Consider the following 20973-nt stretch of genomic DNA (forward strand, 5'->3'; position numbering starts at 1 on the left):
TTGTTGTTGGTTAGGGTTACCATTCCTATTTAAACTGAATGGTAGGCACAGTAATTACAGTGTAAAGATAACGTTTATTAACACAGAATAATCTACGCATTCTGAGGATTTTTTAATGAGTTGGTGGTGTCATCAAATATGTTTTTGATATGGTGTCTATCAATGTGTTTGGCAAACCAAAGTGGGACTGTTAAGAAGACTGAAAGGTATCATAGTGGAAAAGAAAACATAGACAAACTGCTGAATCAGTTGAACAATAGAAGAGATGTGAGTGCTGCCCTGGGTGAGGGTAGATGAACCGATCAGGTGCTCTTCAAGGACACAGGATTGAGGAAAAACTGAAGATAAAAACACAGCAAGCAGACCGTCCTGGTGCAAATGGTGGTGAAGAGTAAAAGGCGGTCTAAAACTGATGGGTCCGAGGCACTCTGAGGAAACAGCTGAATCATTTGAGGAAGGAAGTAGATGAAGAGAGAGGATTTCCAGTAACTGAACATTAATGTGCCTCTCTCCAATGTGTTCTTCTCACTTACCACAGTAATTTTATCTGTTTTCATCCCGTCATGCTGAAGCTGCAGGATGGAGGATGGGTTGGATGGGATGAGCCTGTCTGACACTACTCTGCACATAATTATGCAGCTGCTTTAAACAAAGGAAATGACCTCCCTAGAGGGAAACCAATACCAACCAATTTCCAAATACTGGGTTTGATTTAAACTGAATGAGGCTCTCTCACAGTTTCATGTATTAGACCACTGCTGCCTACGATTGATTTGTCATTTTCTCTCCAATGTGTTTTGTCATGTGAATGATTTTACTATCAAATAAACACAATGTGCCTGTTACCACTTCAGGACATTTTAATATAAAACAATTAATTCATTGTGAATGGTTTCATGATGACTGACAGTATGACAGACCCTGCTACTTTTAATGGCCTGCACCATTAAATAATGCTGTAACCAAGGCACATAGCCTTCCTATAATAGGAATTCGAAAGAAAGCATATTACATTTTTTTTATACTGTGAATGAATATCAAAGATGAGCTGTTTATGTTCCAAAAGCAGATGGTGTCTACATTAGTTATTTAGCAAAAGAGTACTGTGTTTAGAAAAAACAATGTCTTTACATTTTCATGACTGATGGGACGTATGCTGAAACATTTATCAGTGTCCAATATGTCCTCGCTCCTTTGTCTATTCATTGTCCAATGTCAAGACACTTAAGAGCAAATAGAAATTTAAGGCGTTGAGAAGTCCACTTTAAACCTTTGGGCAATGTTTTCCTGGTACAGTATGAGGACATTTACCTGTAATGAAACTAAAGCTGTTATCACTGCAATGTTCAGACCACATGAATATTACACACACAGCAGTGTTCCTCCTATAGCCTATATATAAAAAGCCACAGTTTCCCTACAAACACACAGTGAATGAGGTGAAACCCACACTCCTCTGCTACTGCGTGTGTGTGTGTGACTGAAGCCATGTCACTCAGGTTTCTGATCCTGCTGTTTTGCCTGGGTTTGGTACGTAATAACATAGCATTCTGTGCTGCATTGTACCATTGTTTTGCTGTTGTGTTGACAGGCAGGACGTCACTTAATTCAGTATCATAATTAAATAATTTCCTCATTTAATTTCTTAAAATGCTGTGCTTTTGGATTTATTTTACAGGCAGCAGCCAAACTAACAGGAGAAACAGGTGAGTCACGTCACGTGCTGAGGTTTTGTTTCAGTCAAGTGTAAGAGGATACAGTAAATGTATTGTAAAATATTTTAGAATATTGTTTTTATACTCAGAACACTCAAATGCGTGAAGACGTGACCGAGTTGGGTGTGTGACGATGCAGCCGTGCTGATGTGACCACAAAAAAGAGTTGGTCAGGGTCAGCTAGTTTACGGCCGAACAATTTTGAAAGACTGAATACATAATTTTGATGAGATAAGACAACTGTAACATGTAGCTCACCTAGTAGAGCAGCACTCTTTGTAGTCAAAAACTTTGTTCTAGTCTGGGTTCAAATCCTTGCATCAACATGCAATTTTGGTGATCAATGCATTTTCTTTTCTCATCATCATTATGATCACTGCTGTATATATATATATGTGTGTGTGTGTGTGTGTGTGTGTGTGTGTGTGTGTGTGTGTGTGTGTGTGTGTGTGTGTGTGTGTGTGTGTGTGTGTGTGTGTGTGTGTGTGTGTGTGTGTGTGTGTGGTGTGTGTGTGTGTGTGTGTGTGTGTGTGTGTGTGTGTGTGTGTGTGGCCTCTCTCTCTGTTTGGTGTCTCTCTTTTTGGTGTCAGTCCATCACTGCCTGTTTCCCTTTTTTGCTAAAGCTCTGATAGCTAATTGTAAAACTGTGTGACAGGTGTTTACCCATGTGAAGAGTCAGTGTGCATATAGTAGGGAAACTAACTTTAGAATTTTTAATAACAGTGTGTTACTTGTGAAAACAAGAGATTTTCTTCATGAAAATTGTGCCAAATGCAGAGAATTGTGTGTAGTGTTTTGAAAAAAGTGTGTTATAGAACTGCAAATTGAGTGTAAAGCAGGAATTGTGCTTGTAGTTTAGCAGACTTGGTTCAGGGGGTTGGTGGATGAGTTAGATGTTGAGGCCATTGTGTCTCAAGAACCAGAAATTGTGTTTAAATAATCGAGAAAAACTGTAATCAGATTGAGGTACGATTACACTTAAAGGACGATTCCGGGCAAATTTAACCTGGGGCTAATAGTCTCCTAATATTTTAGGTCTAAAAGAAGGAATCTGAAGATTTTCTTTTTAATTGCTCCTGTTTTGCAGTAGTTCTGTCTGTCCCCGCATCTCCACAGCAGCATATAATGGGAGCAGACCGATTTTTTCCCCCCCCACAGACAACGTGAGATGGCTATTCAAACATACACCGAGGGGTTTGTTTACTTCAAGAAAGCTGACATGTTTGTAAACAGAGCTGTAATACAAAGTCTCGTGAAGTCTTGCGCAAGAGTCAAGTTGACACGCTCAGGCAGAATAGACAAAAGCCAGACTTACTCTCACTGCTACGAAAATGTCGCCTCCGAGTTGATATTCCTTCATTGATAAAACAAACCCCTCGGTGTATGTTTACAGTAAATAGCCATCTGATGTTGTTTGTGGAAAAAAAATTGGTTTTGTGGGATGTAAATAGCCTAAACAGCGTAAGATCTGTCTGCTCCCATTATACGCTGCTGTGGAGATGCGGGGACAGACAGAACTACTGCATAACAGGAGCCATTAAAAAGAAAATCTTCATATTCATTCTTTTAGACCTAAAATACTAAACTATAGTCCCAGGTTGGCATTGTCCTCAAAGTCAAAGTCGGTGTGTTTAGAGCCTGTTGTTTAGTGATTAGCATTACTTTATGCTACACACTTCTGTTCTTAATTAGCTAAGAAATACTTACATAGTGCTAATCTCATCTGTCAATAGGTGAGGGTACAGACTGGACAGGTCACTAGTCACCAGGGCCGAGATAGATATAGAGACACTCACACATTAACACCCATGAGTAGTTCTTGGAGTCACCAATCAACTTCATGTACATGTCTTGAGTAATAATGAATAATAATGTTTTACCTCAGATTCTGATACATTTTTTTTTCTTTTTTACAATTATTTGAAATATAATCTCATAATTATTGATTTTACATTTGCAGAAATTGATGTTGATGAGGGCCATGACTGGGACATCTTTGAAATCAACAAAGGTGTGAAGGCTCTGTATTTCTGTTTTGTTCTATGTACTGTATGTCTACGTTGTGTCTTGGTTTCTGAGAAATTTTATTCCCTTTGCAGCGGCTGGGCTGGATCTGCTGGAGGGAGACATCGAACAAGAGGACGTAAGTTAGTGTGGACACATATTGGTGACAAACAACCAATCATAAATTACCTAAGAAACAATAATTTATTTGCTTTTAAAAAATAACAAAAACAAACTTTTGCTCATAGACCTACAGTAAATCCTTTTCATATCTTGTTTTCTTCATTATTGTCAGACATTTAGCAGAAACATCATCTTAGGTGATAAGTACCGCTGGCCAACAACCATTCCCTACTACCTGGAGAAAAGTCTGGGTAAGACACCGTGTTACAGAAACACACATTCATGTATCAAATCAGTTCATTTCTTCATGTTCTCTTGTCCTACATTTTGTAACATGTAGACATGAATGCAAAGGGAGTGATCCTGAAGGCGTTTGACCAGTACAGACTGAAAACCTGTTTTGACTTCACACCATGGAAAGGAGAAAAGAACTACATCTCAGTGTACAAAGGCAGCGGGTGAGTAAAGTTTTTAACTGCTGTGATCTGTTTCAGACAATGTAATGCTCATACAGTATCACATTGCCCTGTATGTGCTTGCTGGTTGTATATGTCTCAGTCACAGCAAGTCACAGTATACATTAATGAAAAATAATGCTTCATTCAACAAGTGTCTAATGTTGCACCAGCTGTTATTTTCATGTCCTATTGAAAATTATATAACATGAAAGGCGTCACCATCAAAGAATTATCAACCAAACCTACAGTTCACGCAACTCTGCAGGGCATTTTGAATGCATTGTTCTGACATTTGTAGCCCAAAACTTTGCTGTTTTTAGTAAAAAAAAAACAACAACTGACAAATCCACTGTACACTACAGTAGCTGCACAGCACCAAACAAAATAACTAGCAGGTGATTACAGTAGACTTTTTGGCAGCTGAAGGCAGCGGGTGAGTTAAATTCATTAACGGCTGTGATCTGTCTCAGGGGAACCCCTTACTCTAAGTTTACCTTTATGCTACAGTAAAAGCAATCAAAACATGTGCTTGGAAAAATGTATTTTGATAAACATAAATCATCTGCAATACTATTAATATATTACAGTACATGCACTTCATTCAAGAAGTGCAATCAATGTGTTGTAAAACAGTGTTACTTAGTCTTAGGATGCATTTCTCTTGGAGGTCTTATGTTGCAATTGTTCCATTATTCAAACCTTCACCAAAAGCAGTCACAGGGCAAAGATGAAAATGTAACATTTCGTCAGTTATGCCATATATCTAAGATGATACACAGGTCGGTATGGAGAAATGCAGGTACGTATACTTGGCACACACTTTGCAGCCTCCAAGTCTCATATCTCATCACCACAAAACACATCCATGCTTATGTTACCACAAACAAAAAAGGTTTAAACAAATGTCCAATGAACTGTTAACATGTGTAATGTGAAAGGAGTCATTGCCTCCATTTTGTGTAGATGCTCCTCCTCTGTGGGCAACAAGCATGTGGGAAAGCAGCGTCTGTCCATTGGTAAAAACTGTGATCGCCTTGGAACTGTTGAGCACGAGTTCCTGCATGCTCTTGGCTTCTGGCATGAGCAGTCCAGAGCTGACCGTGATGATTATGTCAACATCATGTGGGATCGCATTGAACCTGGTAAGACCTTGTCAAGCATCAAGCAGATCAGATTTTTCTTACTGACAACTGTTGCTTCATCTTTATTTGTCAAAACAAAGAGTGAGTTCTTGGTATTATTTTTATGTTTGCAGAGAAAGAGCACAACTTCAACAAACACAGTGACTCCAGTGCTCTGGGCGTTCCCTATGACTACAACTCTGTGATGCATTACAGTAAGACGGCCTTCAGCAAAGGCTCTGAGCCCACCATCGTAACCAAGATCCCCCAGTTCAGTGATGTGATTGGTCAGAGGATGGGGTTCAGTGCTAGTGACCTCACCAAACTCAATCTTCTTTACAACTGCAGTAAGTCATCTCATCTTGTCATTTTGTAGGGGATAGTGCGGTATGATGAGCCACTTTCATATTCAGGATCATTATATCACGAGAATTATAGTTAATATATCTACATATATTTCAGGACATTGTGCATCTCTACAAACGAACAGAAGGAGTGTTAACATAACTGTTTTGAAAATATAGCATCAATATAGTCTCGTGGCACAATTTACAATTTTAAATTGAGCATAGGAGCGGGGTATGTTGAGCCCTCCCTCCTTCCCATTCATCCATCTCCCACTTCCCTCCTACTCAATATTCCACCAGTCCAGGTTTCAGGTGAATACAAACTGCTGGGACTTCCTGGTGAGCCACCAACTCATTGAGGTTTAGGGAGTTTTCGGATTACATCACATCTTGGGAAAAATCCCTCATCTTTCTCTTTTAAAGTAAAACTTGGCTTACCATGAACGGCTTTGCCTGTTTTCAGGAACGTACTTTCTGTAATTATAAACATCCAGAATCATGATTTAATAATTAGGGCATGTAGCTACAGCCAAAATACAGTCATTAAGTGAACGGGGTAGGTGGTTCAACTTACCCCTGGCCAAATGACTCAACTTACCCCAGAGCTATAGACTTCATTAGTGCCCACAGCTAAAATGGGGCACTTTAATGCTTGGTTTACTACCTCATGTTGTAGCTCATAGATACCAAAACTCATGCATAAAACACATTCATGATTATCACGTTTGGTCTAAACACAATTCTCATGAAACTTGTGATTGACTGAATTCACTTTAGTTTTTTTGGCTTTTTGTTGCCTTTAATTGATAGTACAGTGGAGAGAGAGACAGGAAATGGGGAAATGGGGAGGCAGAGAGGGGGAATGACATGTAGGAAAGGGCTGCCTGATGCGGGATTCGAACCGGGGCCACCTGCAGTGAGGACTGTTGCCTCAACATGGGGCGGCAGCTCTACCAGGTGAGCTAAACGCCGCCCCCACATGCTTAATTTTCACATTAGAATTTTTTTTATTTTTTTTAAAGTATATTTTTTGGCGTTTTTGCCTTTATTTTGACAGCACATGGTGAGATAGACAGGAAAGGAGGAGGCAGAGAGGGGGAATGACATGCTGGAAAGGTCTGCCTGACGCAGGATACGAACCGGGGACACCTGTGTTGAGAACTGTAGCCTCTACATGGGGCGGCCGCCTTAACCACTGCACCACGCGCCGCCCCGACATGAGAATTTTTTGGCCCTATCAAAATTTCCCAGAGGAAATTTTCTAGTTAGAATATACTGTATATGATAGGTCAGGTGTTGCCAGCAGGGGAGAGGGATGTCTCAAACCCACTGCAACCCAACCCTGGATGGATGGATGGAGGGATGGATGAACAAACAAACAAAGACTATGCCTTTGAAAAGCTTTCCAAGATAAAAGTAATTACATTTTTTATTGTGATGAAGTCCCTCAATGAATTTGTTCCCTCTGAACTGTTCCCTCTCCGCAGCTAGGTCATCTACCTTTGTGGACAGCTGTAACTTTGAGGAGGAGAACATCTGTGGCATGATTCCAGGTCCTGGGAAGGCAAAGTGGGAAAGACGCTCATGTGTGAAAGGAGGGCCTCAGACTGACTTCACCAACATGGGGCAATGCAAAGGTGAATACAAGTATTTGACAATCAGATCATGCACAAAATGATTTGTTTCCTATAAAATGACAAACTGTTGAGAATAAATATCACAGTTTTTTTGGGCTGTTGTGCACAGGCAAAGGCTACTTCATGCACTTCAACACAGCTTTTACCAAATCTGGTACACGGGCATTTCTGGAAAGTCGTTGGCTTGACCCCAAACCTGGCGCCCAGTGTCTGCAGTTCTTCCTCTATAACACCGGGGCAGCTGATGATGTTCTCAATATCTGGGTGAAAGAGTACGACAGGGCTAACCCCAACGGTAAAATGAGGCTCTTCAAGACCATTTCAGGTAACATTTAATAACATGATGACTGACATATTGGGTTAACTAAAGGCTCTATGAGAAGTGCCATTACAGAAGCAGATGATTTTATGAGGCTGAGACTACTCCAGTTTTGACAATTTCACATGAACTGAAAATCCCATACAGGCTATATACTTTATCCTATAATACTGTAAGCTAGTGATTAATAGTGATTATTATCTATTATGGGTTCTGTCTGTCACAGGTGACCCCATGGGATCCTGGGAACTGCATAATGTCAATCTGAATGTGACACAAAAGGCCCGAGTGGTTTTTGAGGGTGTGAGGGGAAAGGGTCCATCAAAAGGGGGCTTCTCTCTGGATGACATTAACCTGTCGTCCACAAAGTGCCCTCAGCACATCTGGCACATCCACAACATCACCGGCTTGATGGCCACCACACCAACCGGAGAGAAACTGTACAGCCCTCGCTTTCTGTCTCCAGCAGGTTACTCCTTCCAGGTAAATGTCCTCTTTTTTCAACATCCTTAATCAGGTACAGCACAGAGAATAAGATGATTATGATATAATTCAATTTTACTCAACACATGAAAGAAAAACTACAAGAAAATCAATTAAAATGATGAATGAACAACATACTTCAAATCCTTAACTTGGACAGCAGATGCATGGAACAGCCCACTGTTTTCAAGCTGATAACCATGGCTTCAGATTTTGGGATGCTGGCTCTCTTTGATGGTTTACAATTGGCTGCAAACTGTTGCAGTGAGGTCTGGAGGTCACATTATGATTAAGCCAGTAGAACTACAGTACATCATTTACAAAGAGATTCTGAACTTCTCAATATGCACATTTCCTCACCTCGATACCTCACGTGCCACATGATCCAACGGACCACCAAGTGGTGATCAGTTGACCTCTTTGAGCCCCTCTCTTCTTCTTTTTCTGAGTGTCTAAATCTTATATATAGGCATACCTGATTATAGGACCTCAAATTTCATCACCATTGGTGCCCTGGTACATAATACACTTATAAACGACCATATGATTGGTGTTCCTGGTGGCCAAATTGCTTGGAGAATTGAATTTCTCAAGCAGAACTATAGATTCATCTGCTGCACAATCTGCATCACACTAACCCCCAGACCATCCCTGTCAGTCAGTTCAGGGTCTGCAAGGCTGAAGTTCACAGATGAAGTCCCCTCCAAGGTCTGGCTTCAGGAAGGATCTCGATTGTTGTCATTTACATTTAGAAAAGTGCCTAATGCTTCTTTGCATGTGTCTGTAGGTAGGCGTGTACCTAAATGGAGAAGCTAAATATCCAGGATACATGGCCCTCTACTTCTACCTGACCTCAGGGCCCAATGACCACCGCCTCAAGTGGCCGTGTCCATGGCAACAGGCCACCATGGCCCTCATGGATCAACAGTCTGACATCAGACAGCAAATGAATATGCACCGAATGGTCACCACTGATCCCAACAAACTTGATGGTAACAAATGAGGAGAAAAGTTGTGGTGAAGCATGCTTGACTATCCTTCGATCAGCTGATCATCCAAACGTCTGTAAGTTGTTGAGTTTATTCAGACACAGAATTACATTATCCTGTTTCTCTCAGGTACAGAGTACTACTGGGACAATCCAAAGAAAGTTGGCTCTAAAGTGACTGAGCCAGACGGCAGCTATTATTATCGAGGCCCAAGCACTGGAACAAGTGTATTCATCACCCACAGCAGATTGAGGAGCAGGAAATTCATCAAAGGAGATGATGCTTTCTTCCTCTTGAGTCTGGAAGGTATGGAAGACACAAGTCTGTTAGAGAGGACCACTACACACTGTACCTTGTCCTAATTTCACTGTTGTCTGTATCCTGCCTCTGAACCATCATGATAGTTGTCTGTTTGTCCTCAGATATATCCAGTCTGCTGGCGCCTCAGCCTCTGCCTCACTCTGCAGTCCATGATGCTGCCAGTCTAATGAGAGCTGGAGACCAAGACGCTCCACAAGGAGAAGCTAATAACCCCACGGTGATCACAGCTGTGGCAGCATCTTTGGGTACAGTCATGTTGGTGGTCGCTATGCTGATTGCAGTTAACGCCTGGATGATGAGGAGGATGAGGAGGAGACAGCAGGAGAGCGACAAAGTGGCGATCATACAGGACATGCCTGGATTCATGGAGGTGAGCATGATGGAGTCACACTATTAATAAGAGTCTACGCAAATCACATCACTGCAATTTAGGTTGACAATAATTTGTTGTGCTTCATTTGCATTACAGGAACAACGTCCTCTCACCAAGCAGAAACATCGTCACTGCCCAGAGGACAAGGCACATTATTAAACGGCTACAACAACTATTTCACCAGGTTGCTACCTGAATCTTTTTCATCTATCGTCTTTTGCTTTTTACATGTTAAAAACATAATAAAAAAACAAATATTCTTCTTCAAATTAATTGTTTCTGTCATTTAACATACTGATGTATTGGTCAGATGTCATGAAAAAACATTATCCAAGTCCTGAGAGCTCTGCACAACTGAAATGCAACACATTTGGGATGACATTTTTGGTGACTTACAATATATTCACTATAATTTATTTTAGAACACATTTGCTTTTTTCATTGTAATATAATTTACTTGGAATGAAATGTATTCTTTACATAAACTGTAACTTGTGGTAAGGTCAATGCTAAATGTCTTGAAGTCTCTGCTGTCATTAATCTAGGAAACAATACTGATGAGTGTAGTACAAACAGCAGCCACAGAGACGCAGCATACTCATTCAAACTGTTCAGAGGGCTTTATGGTCAGGGAGCACCCACAATGTATTGTCCTATTTAATTTCAACAACATGCTTTACATTTGTGCAAAGTTGTTTTGTCTTGAACATTATCATCAATATGTTTTAATATCCATGGACTATTAAAATGATTGTGTTTGCATATTCCTCATAGATTGGACATTGCTGAATTTAGTAATCTAATCGTCTTATTGTCATTGTTTGTCTCTGGTATCCTGTTTGCCCAGTCTTACTGTTAAATTCTTTGTGTCTTGTCTTCCTGTGCTCTCCCTCTTGTGATTATCCTGTGTCAGTGGTGATGAAGAAAAGCTTTTCTAAACCACTGAATCAATAAAGGCATTTATGTTGAAATGAGTCTGTTTCAAAGTATTTGATACAATTAAATATGGCGACATCTGCTGGCAAATCTTCTCCATAACTTTTGCATGGACCAATAAAGGGCAAGGTGCCATGAAACAGTAAGGCACTGTTTTAACAATAAAGCTTTTATGTGCATCTTGAAATTTTTGACAGTTTTTTCTTTTAAAAACATTAATAATATACTACGATTGTGCCATCATAAAATGCTGTATGTAATAGAGATATACTTTTGCAAGATTGATAGAAATACAAAAATATGTTTACAAAATACAAAAATTTGAAGAAAAAAAAAGTTAAATGCTTGTGCAACCAGGTTATGACAATAGTTGTACAAAATGTTGGTGAAGCTGGGAAGGGGATTTGGGTGGTTCAGAGAATTGTATTTAAAAACAAGATCTCTCTCTTTATCATATAGGCTTCAGTCTGTTCCTTCTTTGTTACTACCTCTCCTGCTTTGGAGAAGATCCTTTCACATAGCATAGAAGCTGTTGGCATATGGAGATATCTTTTGGCAAGTTTTGTAAAGATTAGGATAAACTGCTGCCCTTGAGTACCAGTATTTTAATTTGTCTTTTCCTATAGAGAGGTAGGGTTCAGCCAAATAACACTGACATCCACTGTTGCTTCAGCTGTTGAACTTTCAATTCTTTGAGTTGCACCTGCAGGAAATCAGAACAGAAGAAGGTGAAACCCATTGTATGTGTTTTTGTCTCAAAGAATATGTTTACGCCGACTGACGCAACAAACCAACTAAGCTTTACGGTGCAGGTTGTCAGAGTTAGACTCTTGTGTTGAGTGGCCATGTGCTTCCTCTGTTGTGGACTGTAAAAAAAATACATATACAGTATAGTTCTTTGCTAAAGCCTATATAAGTAACAATAAAATTGGGGCAGAAAAGAGCTAGCCTATTACTTGTGATGTTGAGGGTGTGACACGTTCTGATCTCATATATCCTGCACATTCTGCTGTGAATCTGGCTACTGCCTCCTGTGCATTGTTGTGGCTACCAAATGCTAATGTTTTAAATCTTTTGTCCAAAACAGTTGCCATTGCAAAGACCCAAATGTTTTCCTCAGTTGTGTGCAAGGATGGATTAGGGATGAGGACTTCTCTGTGATTTTATGTTCATGTATGTATCATTCGAATTATGGGTATGACCTTAGATAGAATAGAATAGAAAATACTTTCATAAATTCATCCCCCTGGAGGGATATGAATACGAAGTAAAAGTGTACAGCGTAACAAATGGCATTGTGTATCTTGATGGCAGCAGGAACGAAAGATTTCCTGAATCTTTCTGTTCTGCACGTCAGGGAGATGAGCCTGTTAGTGCGGCTGCTCTTCTGATCTGAGAGTCAGGTTGTTCAGGGTTACCCAGGATGGCCTTCATCTTACACCCCATCCTCCACTTAACCACAGCCTCCACCAGCTCCACTCCCTCTCCCAAGCTACATTTCTTGATTAGCTTGTCTAGTCTGTTCCTGTCCCTGACCGTAAAGTTGTTACCTCAGCAGACACTGGCAAAGAATGCAACACTTGCAATGATGGACTGATAGAACATATGCAGCATTGCATTACAGATGTCAAAGGACCTGAGTCTTCTCAAAAAGAAGAGCCTATGTCTTTTTGTGCACAGCTCTTGTGTGTACAGACCAATCCAACCTGTCATCAGGGTGTACTCCAAGGTACTTGTATGACTGAACCCACTCAATGTCCACCCCATCCACAGTCACAGACCATAAGGATCTCTTGGACCTGCCAAAGGCAATAATCATTTCTTTGGTATTTGATGTATTAAAGGGACAACAAGGAGTTTTGGAAAAGCGAAGTGTTTTCACACTACATTTATGAGCCTCCGCACACACTGTGAAATTCTTTGACCGACGCAAGACAGACTCATGATCAGATACCGTCGTAGTTCCGACCATCAACGGCGATTCGGCGGCGTTATTCTCATGACTCGCCAGGCAGCGTCTGCGAAAATAAGGAAACACTGGCCTGCCAAGCGTTTCCGCCACCACTAATAATAACAAAATAACGATAGAGACAAAACGATATATTTATCGAAAATGGGCCCATTAACAAGTGTGGGTAACATAGATTCATCCACATTAATATGAGACTTTTTTATAGTCGCAGAATTTTTCGTTCTGCCGCTGGAGAAACTCCTTGTTGTCCCTTTAAGCAACAAGTTGTTCTTGTTAAACCAGTCTGTGAACAACTCCACCAGGTCCCTGTATTCATTTTACTGTCCCTTCTTCACACATGCCACGATGGCCGTATCATCGGATTTAGATGTAAAATCTGCAGTGAAAGCACAGTACCCTGTGGTACTCCCGCACTGCTCACCATCTGACATGGAGTTCAGATGGTGGTGAATAAGAATTCTGGGTTGAATTGTGTCGAAGGCACTGGAGAAGTCAAGAAACAGCAGTCTCATAGTCACATATTGCCCAGGCTCATTCAGGAAGGAGTAAATCCGATGCAACATGTAGATCATAGCATCTTCCATCCCAATGTTCTCCTGGTACGCTGCAGGGGGTCCACAGAATGCTGGGCTTGTGGTCTCAGGTGGCGGAGTAGTCGTCTCTCCAGAGTCTTCATAATATGAGAAGTCGGGGCTACTGGTCTGTAGTCCCTGATTCCTGCTGGCCTCGCCACTTTGGGAACCGGCACCAGGCACGAGGTCTTCCAGAGAACAGGGATTCTACCTGTCTGAAGGCTCAGGTTGAAGATAGTATGGAGAGGCACAGCCAGTTGTAGCTATTGACAGTAGTCCCAGAACCTCAAGGCACTCAGCCACAGCCATTGTCCACACAGCTTAGTGACATCACATCTGTTGTAAGAATTTCGTCCATATTCACAGATGTCCACATGTCTGCTGTCAATCTGACTGCCTTTGGCTTCTTTATATTTCGTCTCCCCTATGACTTTCAGTGCTTGTCTTGTAGGAAGGGCATATATGAAATGCGGGAACATGACTGGAACAGCTTCAACATCAATGAAGGTTTGAGGAGTCTTTTTTTTTTTGCTCTGTTGTGTGTCGTGTCTTTGTTTTTTAAGAGTTTTCATTTTCCTTTGCAGCGGCGGCTGGACCTGCTGAAGGGAGCATCGAACAGGAGGAGCTAATACCCCTTTCCCACTGGCCAAAAAACCTGTTTAAACCTGCTAACAATCGGCTTTTGGTGGCAGTGGGAAAGGCGCAATGAGCCGCGTCAAACGACTCGGCAAGCGACACGGGTTAAAATCACCTTCAATCAGCTCGGCTCCGATCGGCTTGCAGTGGGAACGCCAGACACGGGTCAACCCGCTAATTTACGTGATGACGCTGAGCGTTACGTGCCGCCACGTCATCGCGCCGGTCGCGTCTCATATCACGTACCAAAACAAAGCCCTGCTCTCATTCGAGACTGGGATCAAAACATCAAACAACACTGACCAAAAACGATTGAAAAAAAAAAAAGCGACAGTCTGTTTAACTGATGTGTTCTGCCGCAGACGTCCGTCATACGGCCGCGGCAGTCTCGCTGTCCTCCACGGTCCTGGTGCTCCAGGTCAGCGGGCGGCTGTGGCATGACACTGTGTTTCTTGCACCGCGGACGAGAGCGGGGCGACTAGTTTGCGCTCTGTTTTGGTCAATGGGAAAGGGGCCAAATGCTGATTGTTAGCGGGTCGACCCACGTTACAAAAAAACGCGTCGACCCGCTAATTTTAGTGGGAAAACGGCTTTAGTCAGCACGAACATCAAGGACTCTGATGCAGATTCTGCCTGTTTGTATCTGGCATTCTGGATGCATGATTATTAGTGCATGGAAAACGATCCGTATACACTGTCCTTTAAGTATGAAGCCAGCTAGCTTAGCATTGGAAACCTAACAGATTAATGTAGTTCTTAGGTTTTTTGCAACTAACAATGGAATTCATTGCATTCACAGTTATTTGATATTTCCTGAATTGTTTTTATATTGTTGTTTATCCATCAGTTGTTTATCTCAACTTTTTTTGTTACTTATTTGTAAATCATTGCTGTAAGAGAACTTAGTCAATCCTTTCTGAAGAAACAGAGACTGATGACATACTGTATGTATTTCACAAACTTCTAAATAGTTCCTTTAAAGACAGGTCATCTTAAGTTGTAGTTTGGTAACAAAAAGCCAATTTAAGGTAATTTGTGTCCACATGAATTGAGGCTTAATTCAAAGCTTTACTGCATCTGTGCCATAGGATAGAGCTTGAAGATTTTAGTTTGAGACCTTTGTAGCTTAAACAGGCTCTGAAGTCTGAGTCATTTAACTGACAATATAATCACTGGCCCTGTATTAATATTCATCTGAGGTGATCCACTAGCATGTCATTAGCTCTAAATACAGATGTGAATGCACCTAAATGCACTGCAGACACAAATGTGATCTGATCACTCAGACACATTCAAAGCTCTTCTGGTCTGAGCCACTCGTGATGTGATCCAGAGATTGACCAGGACTTTGAAAAAGTTGTAAAGTCAGAATATTTCAGTATTTCAGCCTCTGCAGCTTGTTGGTGGTGGTTACCATTCCTATTTAATCTGAATGTTAGGCACAGTAATTACAGTGTAAAGATAAGGGGTGATAAAGAGTCACCATGCTCAGGATCTTGAAGTCAGTGTCTCTTTATTCAAGTGCACAGAATCCCCCACAACAAAACCTTGAGAGAGGAATGTGTAAAACAATTAATTCATTGTGAATGGTTTGATGATGACTGACAGCATGACAGACCCTGCTTCTTTGGATGGCCTGCACCATTAAATAATGCTGTAACCAAGGCATATATAATTAAAAAGACAGTATTCCTATTACGTTTATATCAGTAGGCCCTATACTGTATGTCATGGGCCCATTTTTCATTCTTAGATATAAGCACTGTTTCCCACTTTTGGAGGTTAGTCTTTTGACTGGGCACCCCAATAGCATCACAGTACATATAGTCTTTGGAAGTGTTGTCCAGATGTTATTTGGGACTGAATGATATACAATATGTTAACAAAATCTAAGACAGATTACATTTCAACAAGGATCTGATTTTCAATTAAAATATAGGCCTACTTGGAAGATGTTTACCATTTAGTGTGGCATGAATTGTGTAAAGTGAATGAGTATGGGCTGTCAGTTAGATAAATAACAAATACCCATTTTATTGAACCAGCCAGTGTAGCATTTTGTGAATAAATATCAGCCAAATGAGCACAAGGAGACAATGTCTACATTAGTTAATCTAAAACATTTATCTGTATCCAATATGTCGTCGCTTTTAGAAGTCCACTTTAAACCGTTGGGCAATGGTATGTTTAGACATGAGAAAATTCACCTGTAATGAAACCAAAACTGTTAATGTTGTCAGTGCAATGTTCGGACCACATGAATATTACACACAGCAGTGTTTTTCATCTGTATAAAAAGCCACAGCTTCTCCTCAGACAAACAGAGGCTGGACATGGTTGAACCCACACTCCTCTGCTACTGCGTGTGTGTGTGACTGAAGCCATGTCACTCAGGTTTCTGATCCTGCTGTTTTGCCTGGGCTTGGTATGTAACTACAACATAGCATTCTGTGTTGCATTGTACAAAATATAGCCATTGTTTTTGCTGTTGTGTTGACAGGCAGGACGCCACTTAATTCAATGTCAAAATGAAAACATTTCCTCATTTCATTCTTTAAAATGTTGTGCTTTTTTGTGATTCTTTTTTTATTTATTTTTTACAGGCAACAGCCAAACTAACAGGAGAAACAAGTGAGTCAGACCATGTGATTTTGTTTCAGTTAACTGTAATGAGGATGTTAATCAGATTGAGGTACAATTACACTCAACTTTGTCTGTGTTTTTAGAGCTTACTGTTTAGTCATTAGCATTACTTTATGCTGCACACTTCTCTTCTCAATTAGCTCAGAAATACTTACATAGTGCTAATTTCATTTGTCTGTGGGTGAGGGTGGGGTACACCCTGCCCCTGAACAGGTCACCCGTCTATCACAGGGCGACATATAGAGACATTCACACATTTACACCCATGAGCAGTTCTAAGAGTGACCAATTGACTTCATGTACATGTCTTTGAACTATGAGAGGAAGCCGGAGAACCTAGAGAGAACCCACATGAGTAATGAGTAATAATGTTCTACCTCAGATTCTGTACAGTGTTTTTTTTTTTTTTTTTTTTTTTTTACAATAAAGTGAAATACAGTGAAATATAATCTCATAATTATACATTTTTCATTTGCAGAAATTGATGTTAATGAGGGCCATGACTGGGACATCTTTGAAATCAACAAAGGTGTGAAGGCTCTGTATTTCTGTTTTGTTCTGTTTTGTTCTGTCTTCTGTTGTGTCTTTGATTCTGAAGAGTTTCATTGTCCTTTGCAGCGGCTGGGCTGGATCTGCTGGAGGGAGACATCAAACAGGAAGACGTAAGTTTGTGTAGTAGACACATATTGGTGACAAAACAGCCAATCATAAATTACATAGTCTAAAAAAAGCTGTGCTCATAGACCTAAAGCCTTTTCATATCTTGTTTTCTTCATTATTGTCAGACATTTAGCAGAAACATCATCTTAGGTGATAAGTACCGCTGGCCAACAACCATTCCCTACTACCTGGAGAAAAGTCTGGGTAAGACACAGTGTTACAGAAACACAAATTCATGTATCAAATCAGTTCATTCCTTCATGTTCTCTTGTCCTACATTTTGTAACATGTAGACATGAATGCAAAGGGAGTGATCCTGAAGGCGTTTGACCAGTACAGACTGAAAACCTGTATTGACTTCAAACCATGGAAAGGAGAAAAGAACTACATCTCAGTGTTCAAAGACGAGGGGTGAGTTAAATTCATTAACTGCTGTGATCTGTCTCAGACAGGGAAATTATATCTTTACTCTAAGTATACTTTTATAGTCACTATGCTACACTAAAAAAACAAAAAAAACAATCAACACATATGTAATGATATTATACTATCATACATGTACTTCATTGGAAGAAATGCAACCAAAGTGTTCTCTTAGGATCCATTTCTCATATGTCGCAATCGTTCCATCATTCAAACCTTCACCAAAAGCACAGGCCAGAGATGAAAATGCAACATTTCATCAGTTATGCCATATAGTATCTGAAATGATACACAGGTCAGTTTGAGCTCCACAGGAGAGATGCAGGTTGTCACACACTTCGAAGCCTTGATGTTTCAATAACATCAATACAGCACTCATCCATGTTAATAATGCTACAATCAACATTCAAACATGTGCAATGTGAAAGGCGTCACTGTCTTCATTCTGTGTAGATGCTACTCCTCTGTGGGCAACCGGCATGTGGGAAAGCAGCAGCTGTCCATTGGTGAAGGCTGTGATGATCTTGGAACTGTTGTGCATGAGTTCCTGCATGCTCTTGGCTTCTGGCATGAGCAGTCCAGAGTTGACCGTGATGATTACAGATGTTACTGGTTCAAATTTGCGGACTTCACGCGTGGTCCACGCGAGACGGCACAAGACTCATGCATTTTTTTTCTTTGGCGAGACAAGAGGTTTTAATGAAAAGCCTCAATGTGCCAAAACAACCGCCAGGTGGCATCTGTGAGAACGGAGGACGACAGGCGGATGACTCAGTGATCTGTGCAGTAATCCACAGCTTAAACTCTAGGCTATTAAACTAGAACTAACTACTGTATACACTGCCTAAATCACAGAAACTATTGTAATATGATAAAGCCTGTCTTGCTTTATGACTTGATGATTATGTATCACATATCGCCGCGATTAGGAGTGGCGCTGTTCATGATACAGAATACAAGAGGATGAAAGGAGAACTAGCTGCAGACAGTAAATAATATAGTAGCCTAGTTTTTCAATGACAAAATGTAACGACGGCAGCTACAGTAGACTATAGCCCACGTCTCACTCTCTTTTTTCGGTCATCTGTCTCGTCATCTCCAAAATGTGTTTTTAAAATGAGCCAACTACAGTACTGTGCAGTAGTGCCGCAGATTTCTCACTCCGCACCTTGTTTGAGAGTGCAGCTGGATGATTTCTTGTGAATGAACGGGTCTGTGTCACTTTGGGGCTGGGCGATAAAACATAGGATAAATAACTTTCCCTCGATAGAAGACGCGGCCGATACAAAGTGACACCGTCAGCCATGCAGCCGGCCTGGACTTTTTATTTTTAATTATGAAGTCTGCGCAAGGCAAAGATGATAGCATCAACAAAACACGGCGTAACACACGCGGCTGTATGGGACAGGCTTTTATTTAATTCAGAACAAACCGCTTAGCAAAAATGGAAAATATAGTCTATAATAATTAATTGATCTGTTGTTTGGCCACTGTTTGAAAATAACCCGAATTATGAGCAAATAATCTGATCCAGAACAGCAGTCATAATCAGACTTCTTCTAAATAAACCTAAACATTAAATAACTGGGTCAGGTCGGACCATGGGGTTATTTTTTCTCTTCTTCTTCACAGGAGAAGAGGAGGTGCGCTGCGCTCACGGACGCGTTGATGTTTTGTGATTTATCTGCTGCCTTGACTCTGCCCTTTATACATGTGCGTTCAGATTAACAATAAGACAAGCCATGGTTGAGTTTATTGAGTTTTAGCTGCTCAATCTCATTGTTTCAAAGAAAAGGGATTGATTTTTATAACGAAATGAAACGAAAACAATATTATATTGATACATTGTTGTAAAAAAAATCCAAAAGAAACGAAAATGAACTAAAGAAAATAACTTTCACACACACACATTAAAACAGTGCGATTGGTTGAAAGCTGATAATTAGCCATGTGCTTATAAGCTGATTGGCCGAAACCAAGAACAAAGCCGCGTGAATGGCCAATCGCCATGTGTTAACATTTCCATATTCCGCACATTCTGTGACAAACTGTAAACTGTTTTCTTGTCTGTAACAACATCTATTGCACGTCTGTCCGTCCTGGGTGAGGGATCCCTCCTCTGTTGCTCACCCTGAGGTTTCTCCTGTTTTTCCCTGTTAAAAGGGTTTCCATGGAGTTTTTCCTCAGTCGATGTGAGGGTCTAAGGACAGAGGATGTTGCTACGATGCCATGTGAAGCCCTTTGAGACAAACTGTTTGTAAAAACGGGCTATACAAATAAAATTGCCTTGCCTTGCCTTGCCTTAACGGCCGACATGTAAATCAGCTGTTTCGATGGGCGTTATATGAATAGAGATGTTAATGTGGTACTTTGCACATAGCCTCCTCTTCTCCTGTGAAGAAGAAGAGAAAAAATAACCCCATGGTCCGACCTGACCCAGTTATTTAATGTTTAGGTTTATTTAGAAGAAGTCTGATTATGACTGCTGTTCTGGATCAGATTATTTGCTCATAATTCGGGTTATTTTCAAACAGTGGCCAAACAACAGATCAATTAATTATTATAGACTATATTTTCCATTTTTGCTAAGCGGTTTGTTCTGAATTAAATAAAAGCCTGTCCCATACAGCCGCGTGTGTTACGCCGTGTTTTGTTGATGCTATCATCTTTGCCTTGCGCAGATGATCCTTCATAATTAAAAATAAAAAGTCCAGGCCGGCTGCATGGCTGACGGTGTCACTTTGTATCGGCCGCGTCTTCTATCGAGGGAAAGTTATTTATCCTATGTTTTATCGCCCAGCCCCAAAGTGACACAGACCCGTTCATTCACAAGAAATCATCCAGCTGCACTCTCAAACAAGGTGCGGAGTGAGAAATCTGCGGCACTACTGCACAGTACTGTAGTTGGCTCATTTTAAAAACACATTTTGGAGATGACGAGACAGATGACCGAAAAAAGAGAGTGAGACGTGGGCTATAGTCTACTGTAGCTGCCGTCGTTACATTTTGTCATTGAAAAACTAGGCTACTATATTATTTACTGTCTGCAGCTAGTTCTCCTTTCATCCTCTTGTATTCTGTATCATGAACAGCGCCACTCCTAATCGCGGCTATCAGGCTGTCAGCATTGTCCCCAAAACGTCTGAGCAGTATTTAGTACGTTGCTGCCACCTAGAGGAAAACAGTTGTGGTGAAAAGTCACGCGATCACGCGATCCTGCAGTGCAGGACAAACCCCGCAA

At 40.9% G+C, this 20973-nt stretch overlaps 1 protein-coding gene across 1 annotated transcript in view; it reads left to right on the forward strand.

Annotated features, from left to right (window-relative positions):
* Positions 1-1488: 1488 nt before the first annotated feature.
* LOC310984765 (uncharacterized protein) overlaps positions 1489-20973 on the forward strand; it is a gene marked incomplete at both ends in the record, with an annotated part of 24175 nt that continues 4690 nt past the window's right edge. The window contains 20 exons of the mRNA XM_083970080.1: positions 1489-1530; positions 1679-1706; positions 3676-3726; positions 3815-3866; positions 4023-4093; positions 4183-4300; positions 5264-5442; positions 5556-5768; positions 7256-7405; positions 7515-7730; positions 7951-8207; positions 8995-9199; positions 9326-9502; positions 9619-9887; positions 16610-16637; positions 17128-17178; positions 17268-17311; positions 17435-17513; positions 17603-17720; positions 18186-18238. Of these exons, the coding sequence (XP_083826206.1) occupies positions 1489-1530; positions 1679-1706; positions 3676-3726; positions 3815-3866; positions 4023-4093; positions 4183-4300; positions 5264-5442; positions 5556-5768; positions 7256-7405; positions 7515-7730; positions 7951-8207; positions 8995-9199; positions 9326-9502; positions 9619-9887; positions 16610-16637; positions 17128-17178; positions 17268-17311; positions 17435-17513; positions 17603-17720; positions 18186-18238 (2401 nt within the window). The remainder of the gene's footprint in view (positions 1531-1678; positions 1707-3675; positions 3727-3814; positions 3867-4022; positions 4094-4182; positions 4301-5263; positions 5443-5555; positions 5769-7255; positions 7406-7514; positions 7731-7950; positions 8208-8994; positions 9200-9325; positions 9503-9618; positions 9888-16609; positions 16638-17127; positions 17179-17267; positions 17312-17434; positions 17514-17602; positions 17721-18185; positions 18239-20973) is intronic.

The sequence above is a fragment of the Trachurus trachurus genome (genome assembly GCF_905171665.1).
Source record: "Trachurus trachurus genome assembly, chromosome: 4".
Taxonomy (NCBI): Eukaryota; Metazoa; Chordata; class Actinopteri; order Carangiformes; family Carangidae; genus Trachurus; species Trachurus trachurus.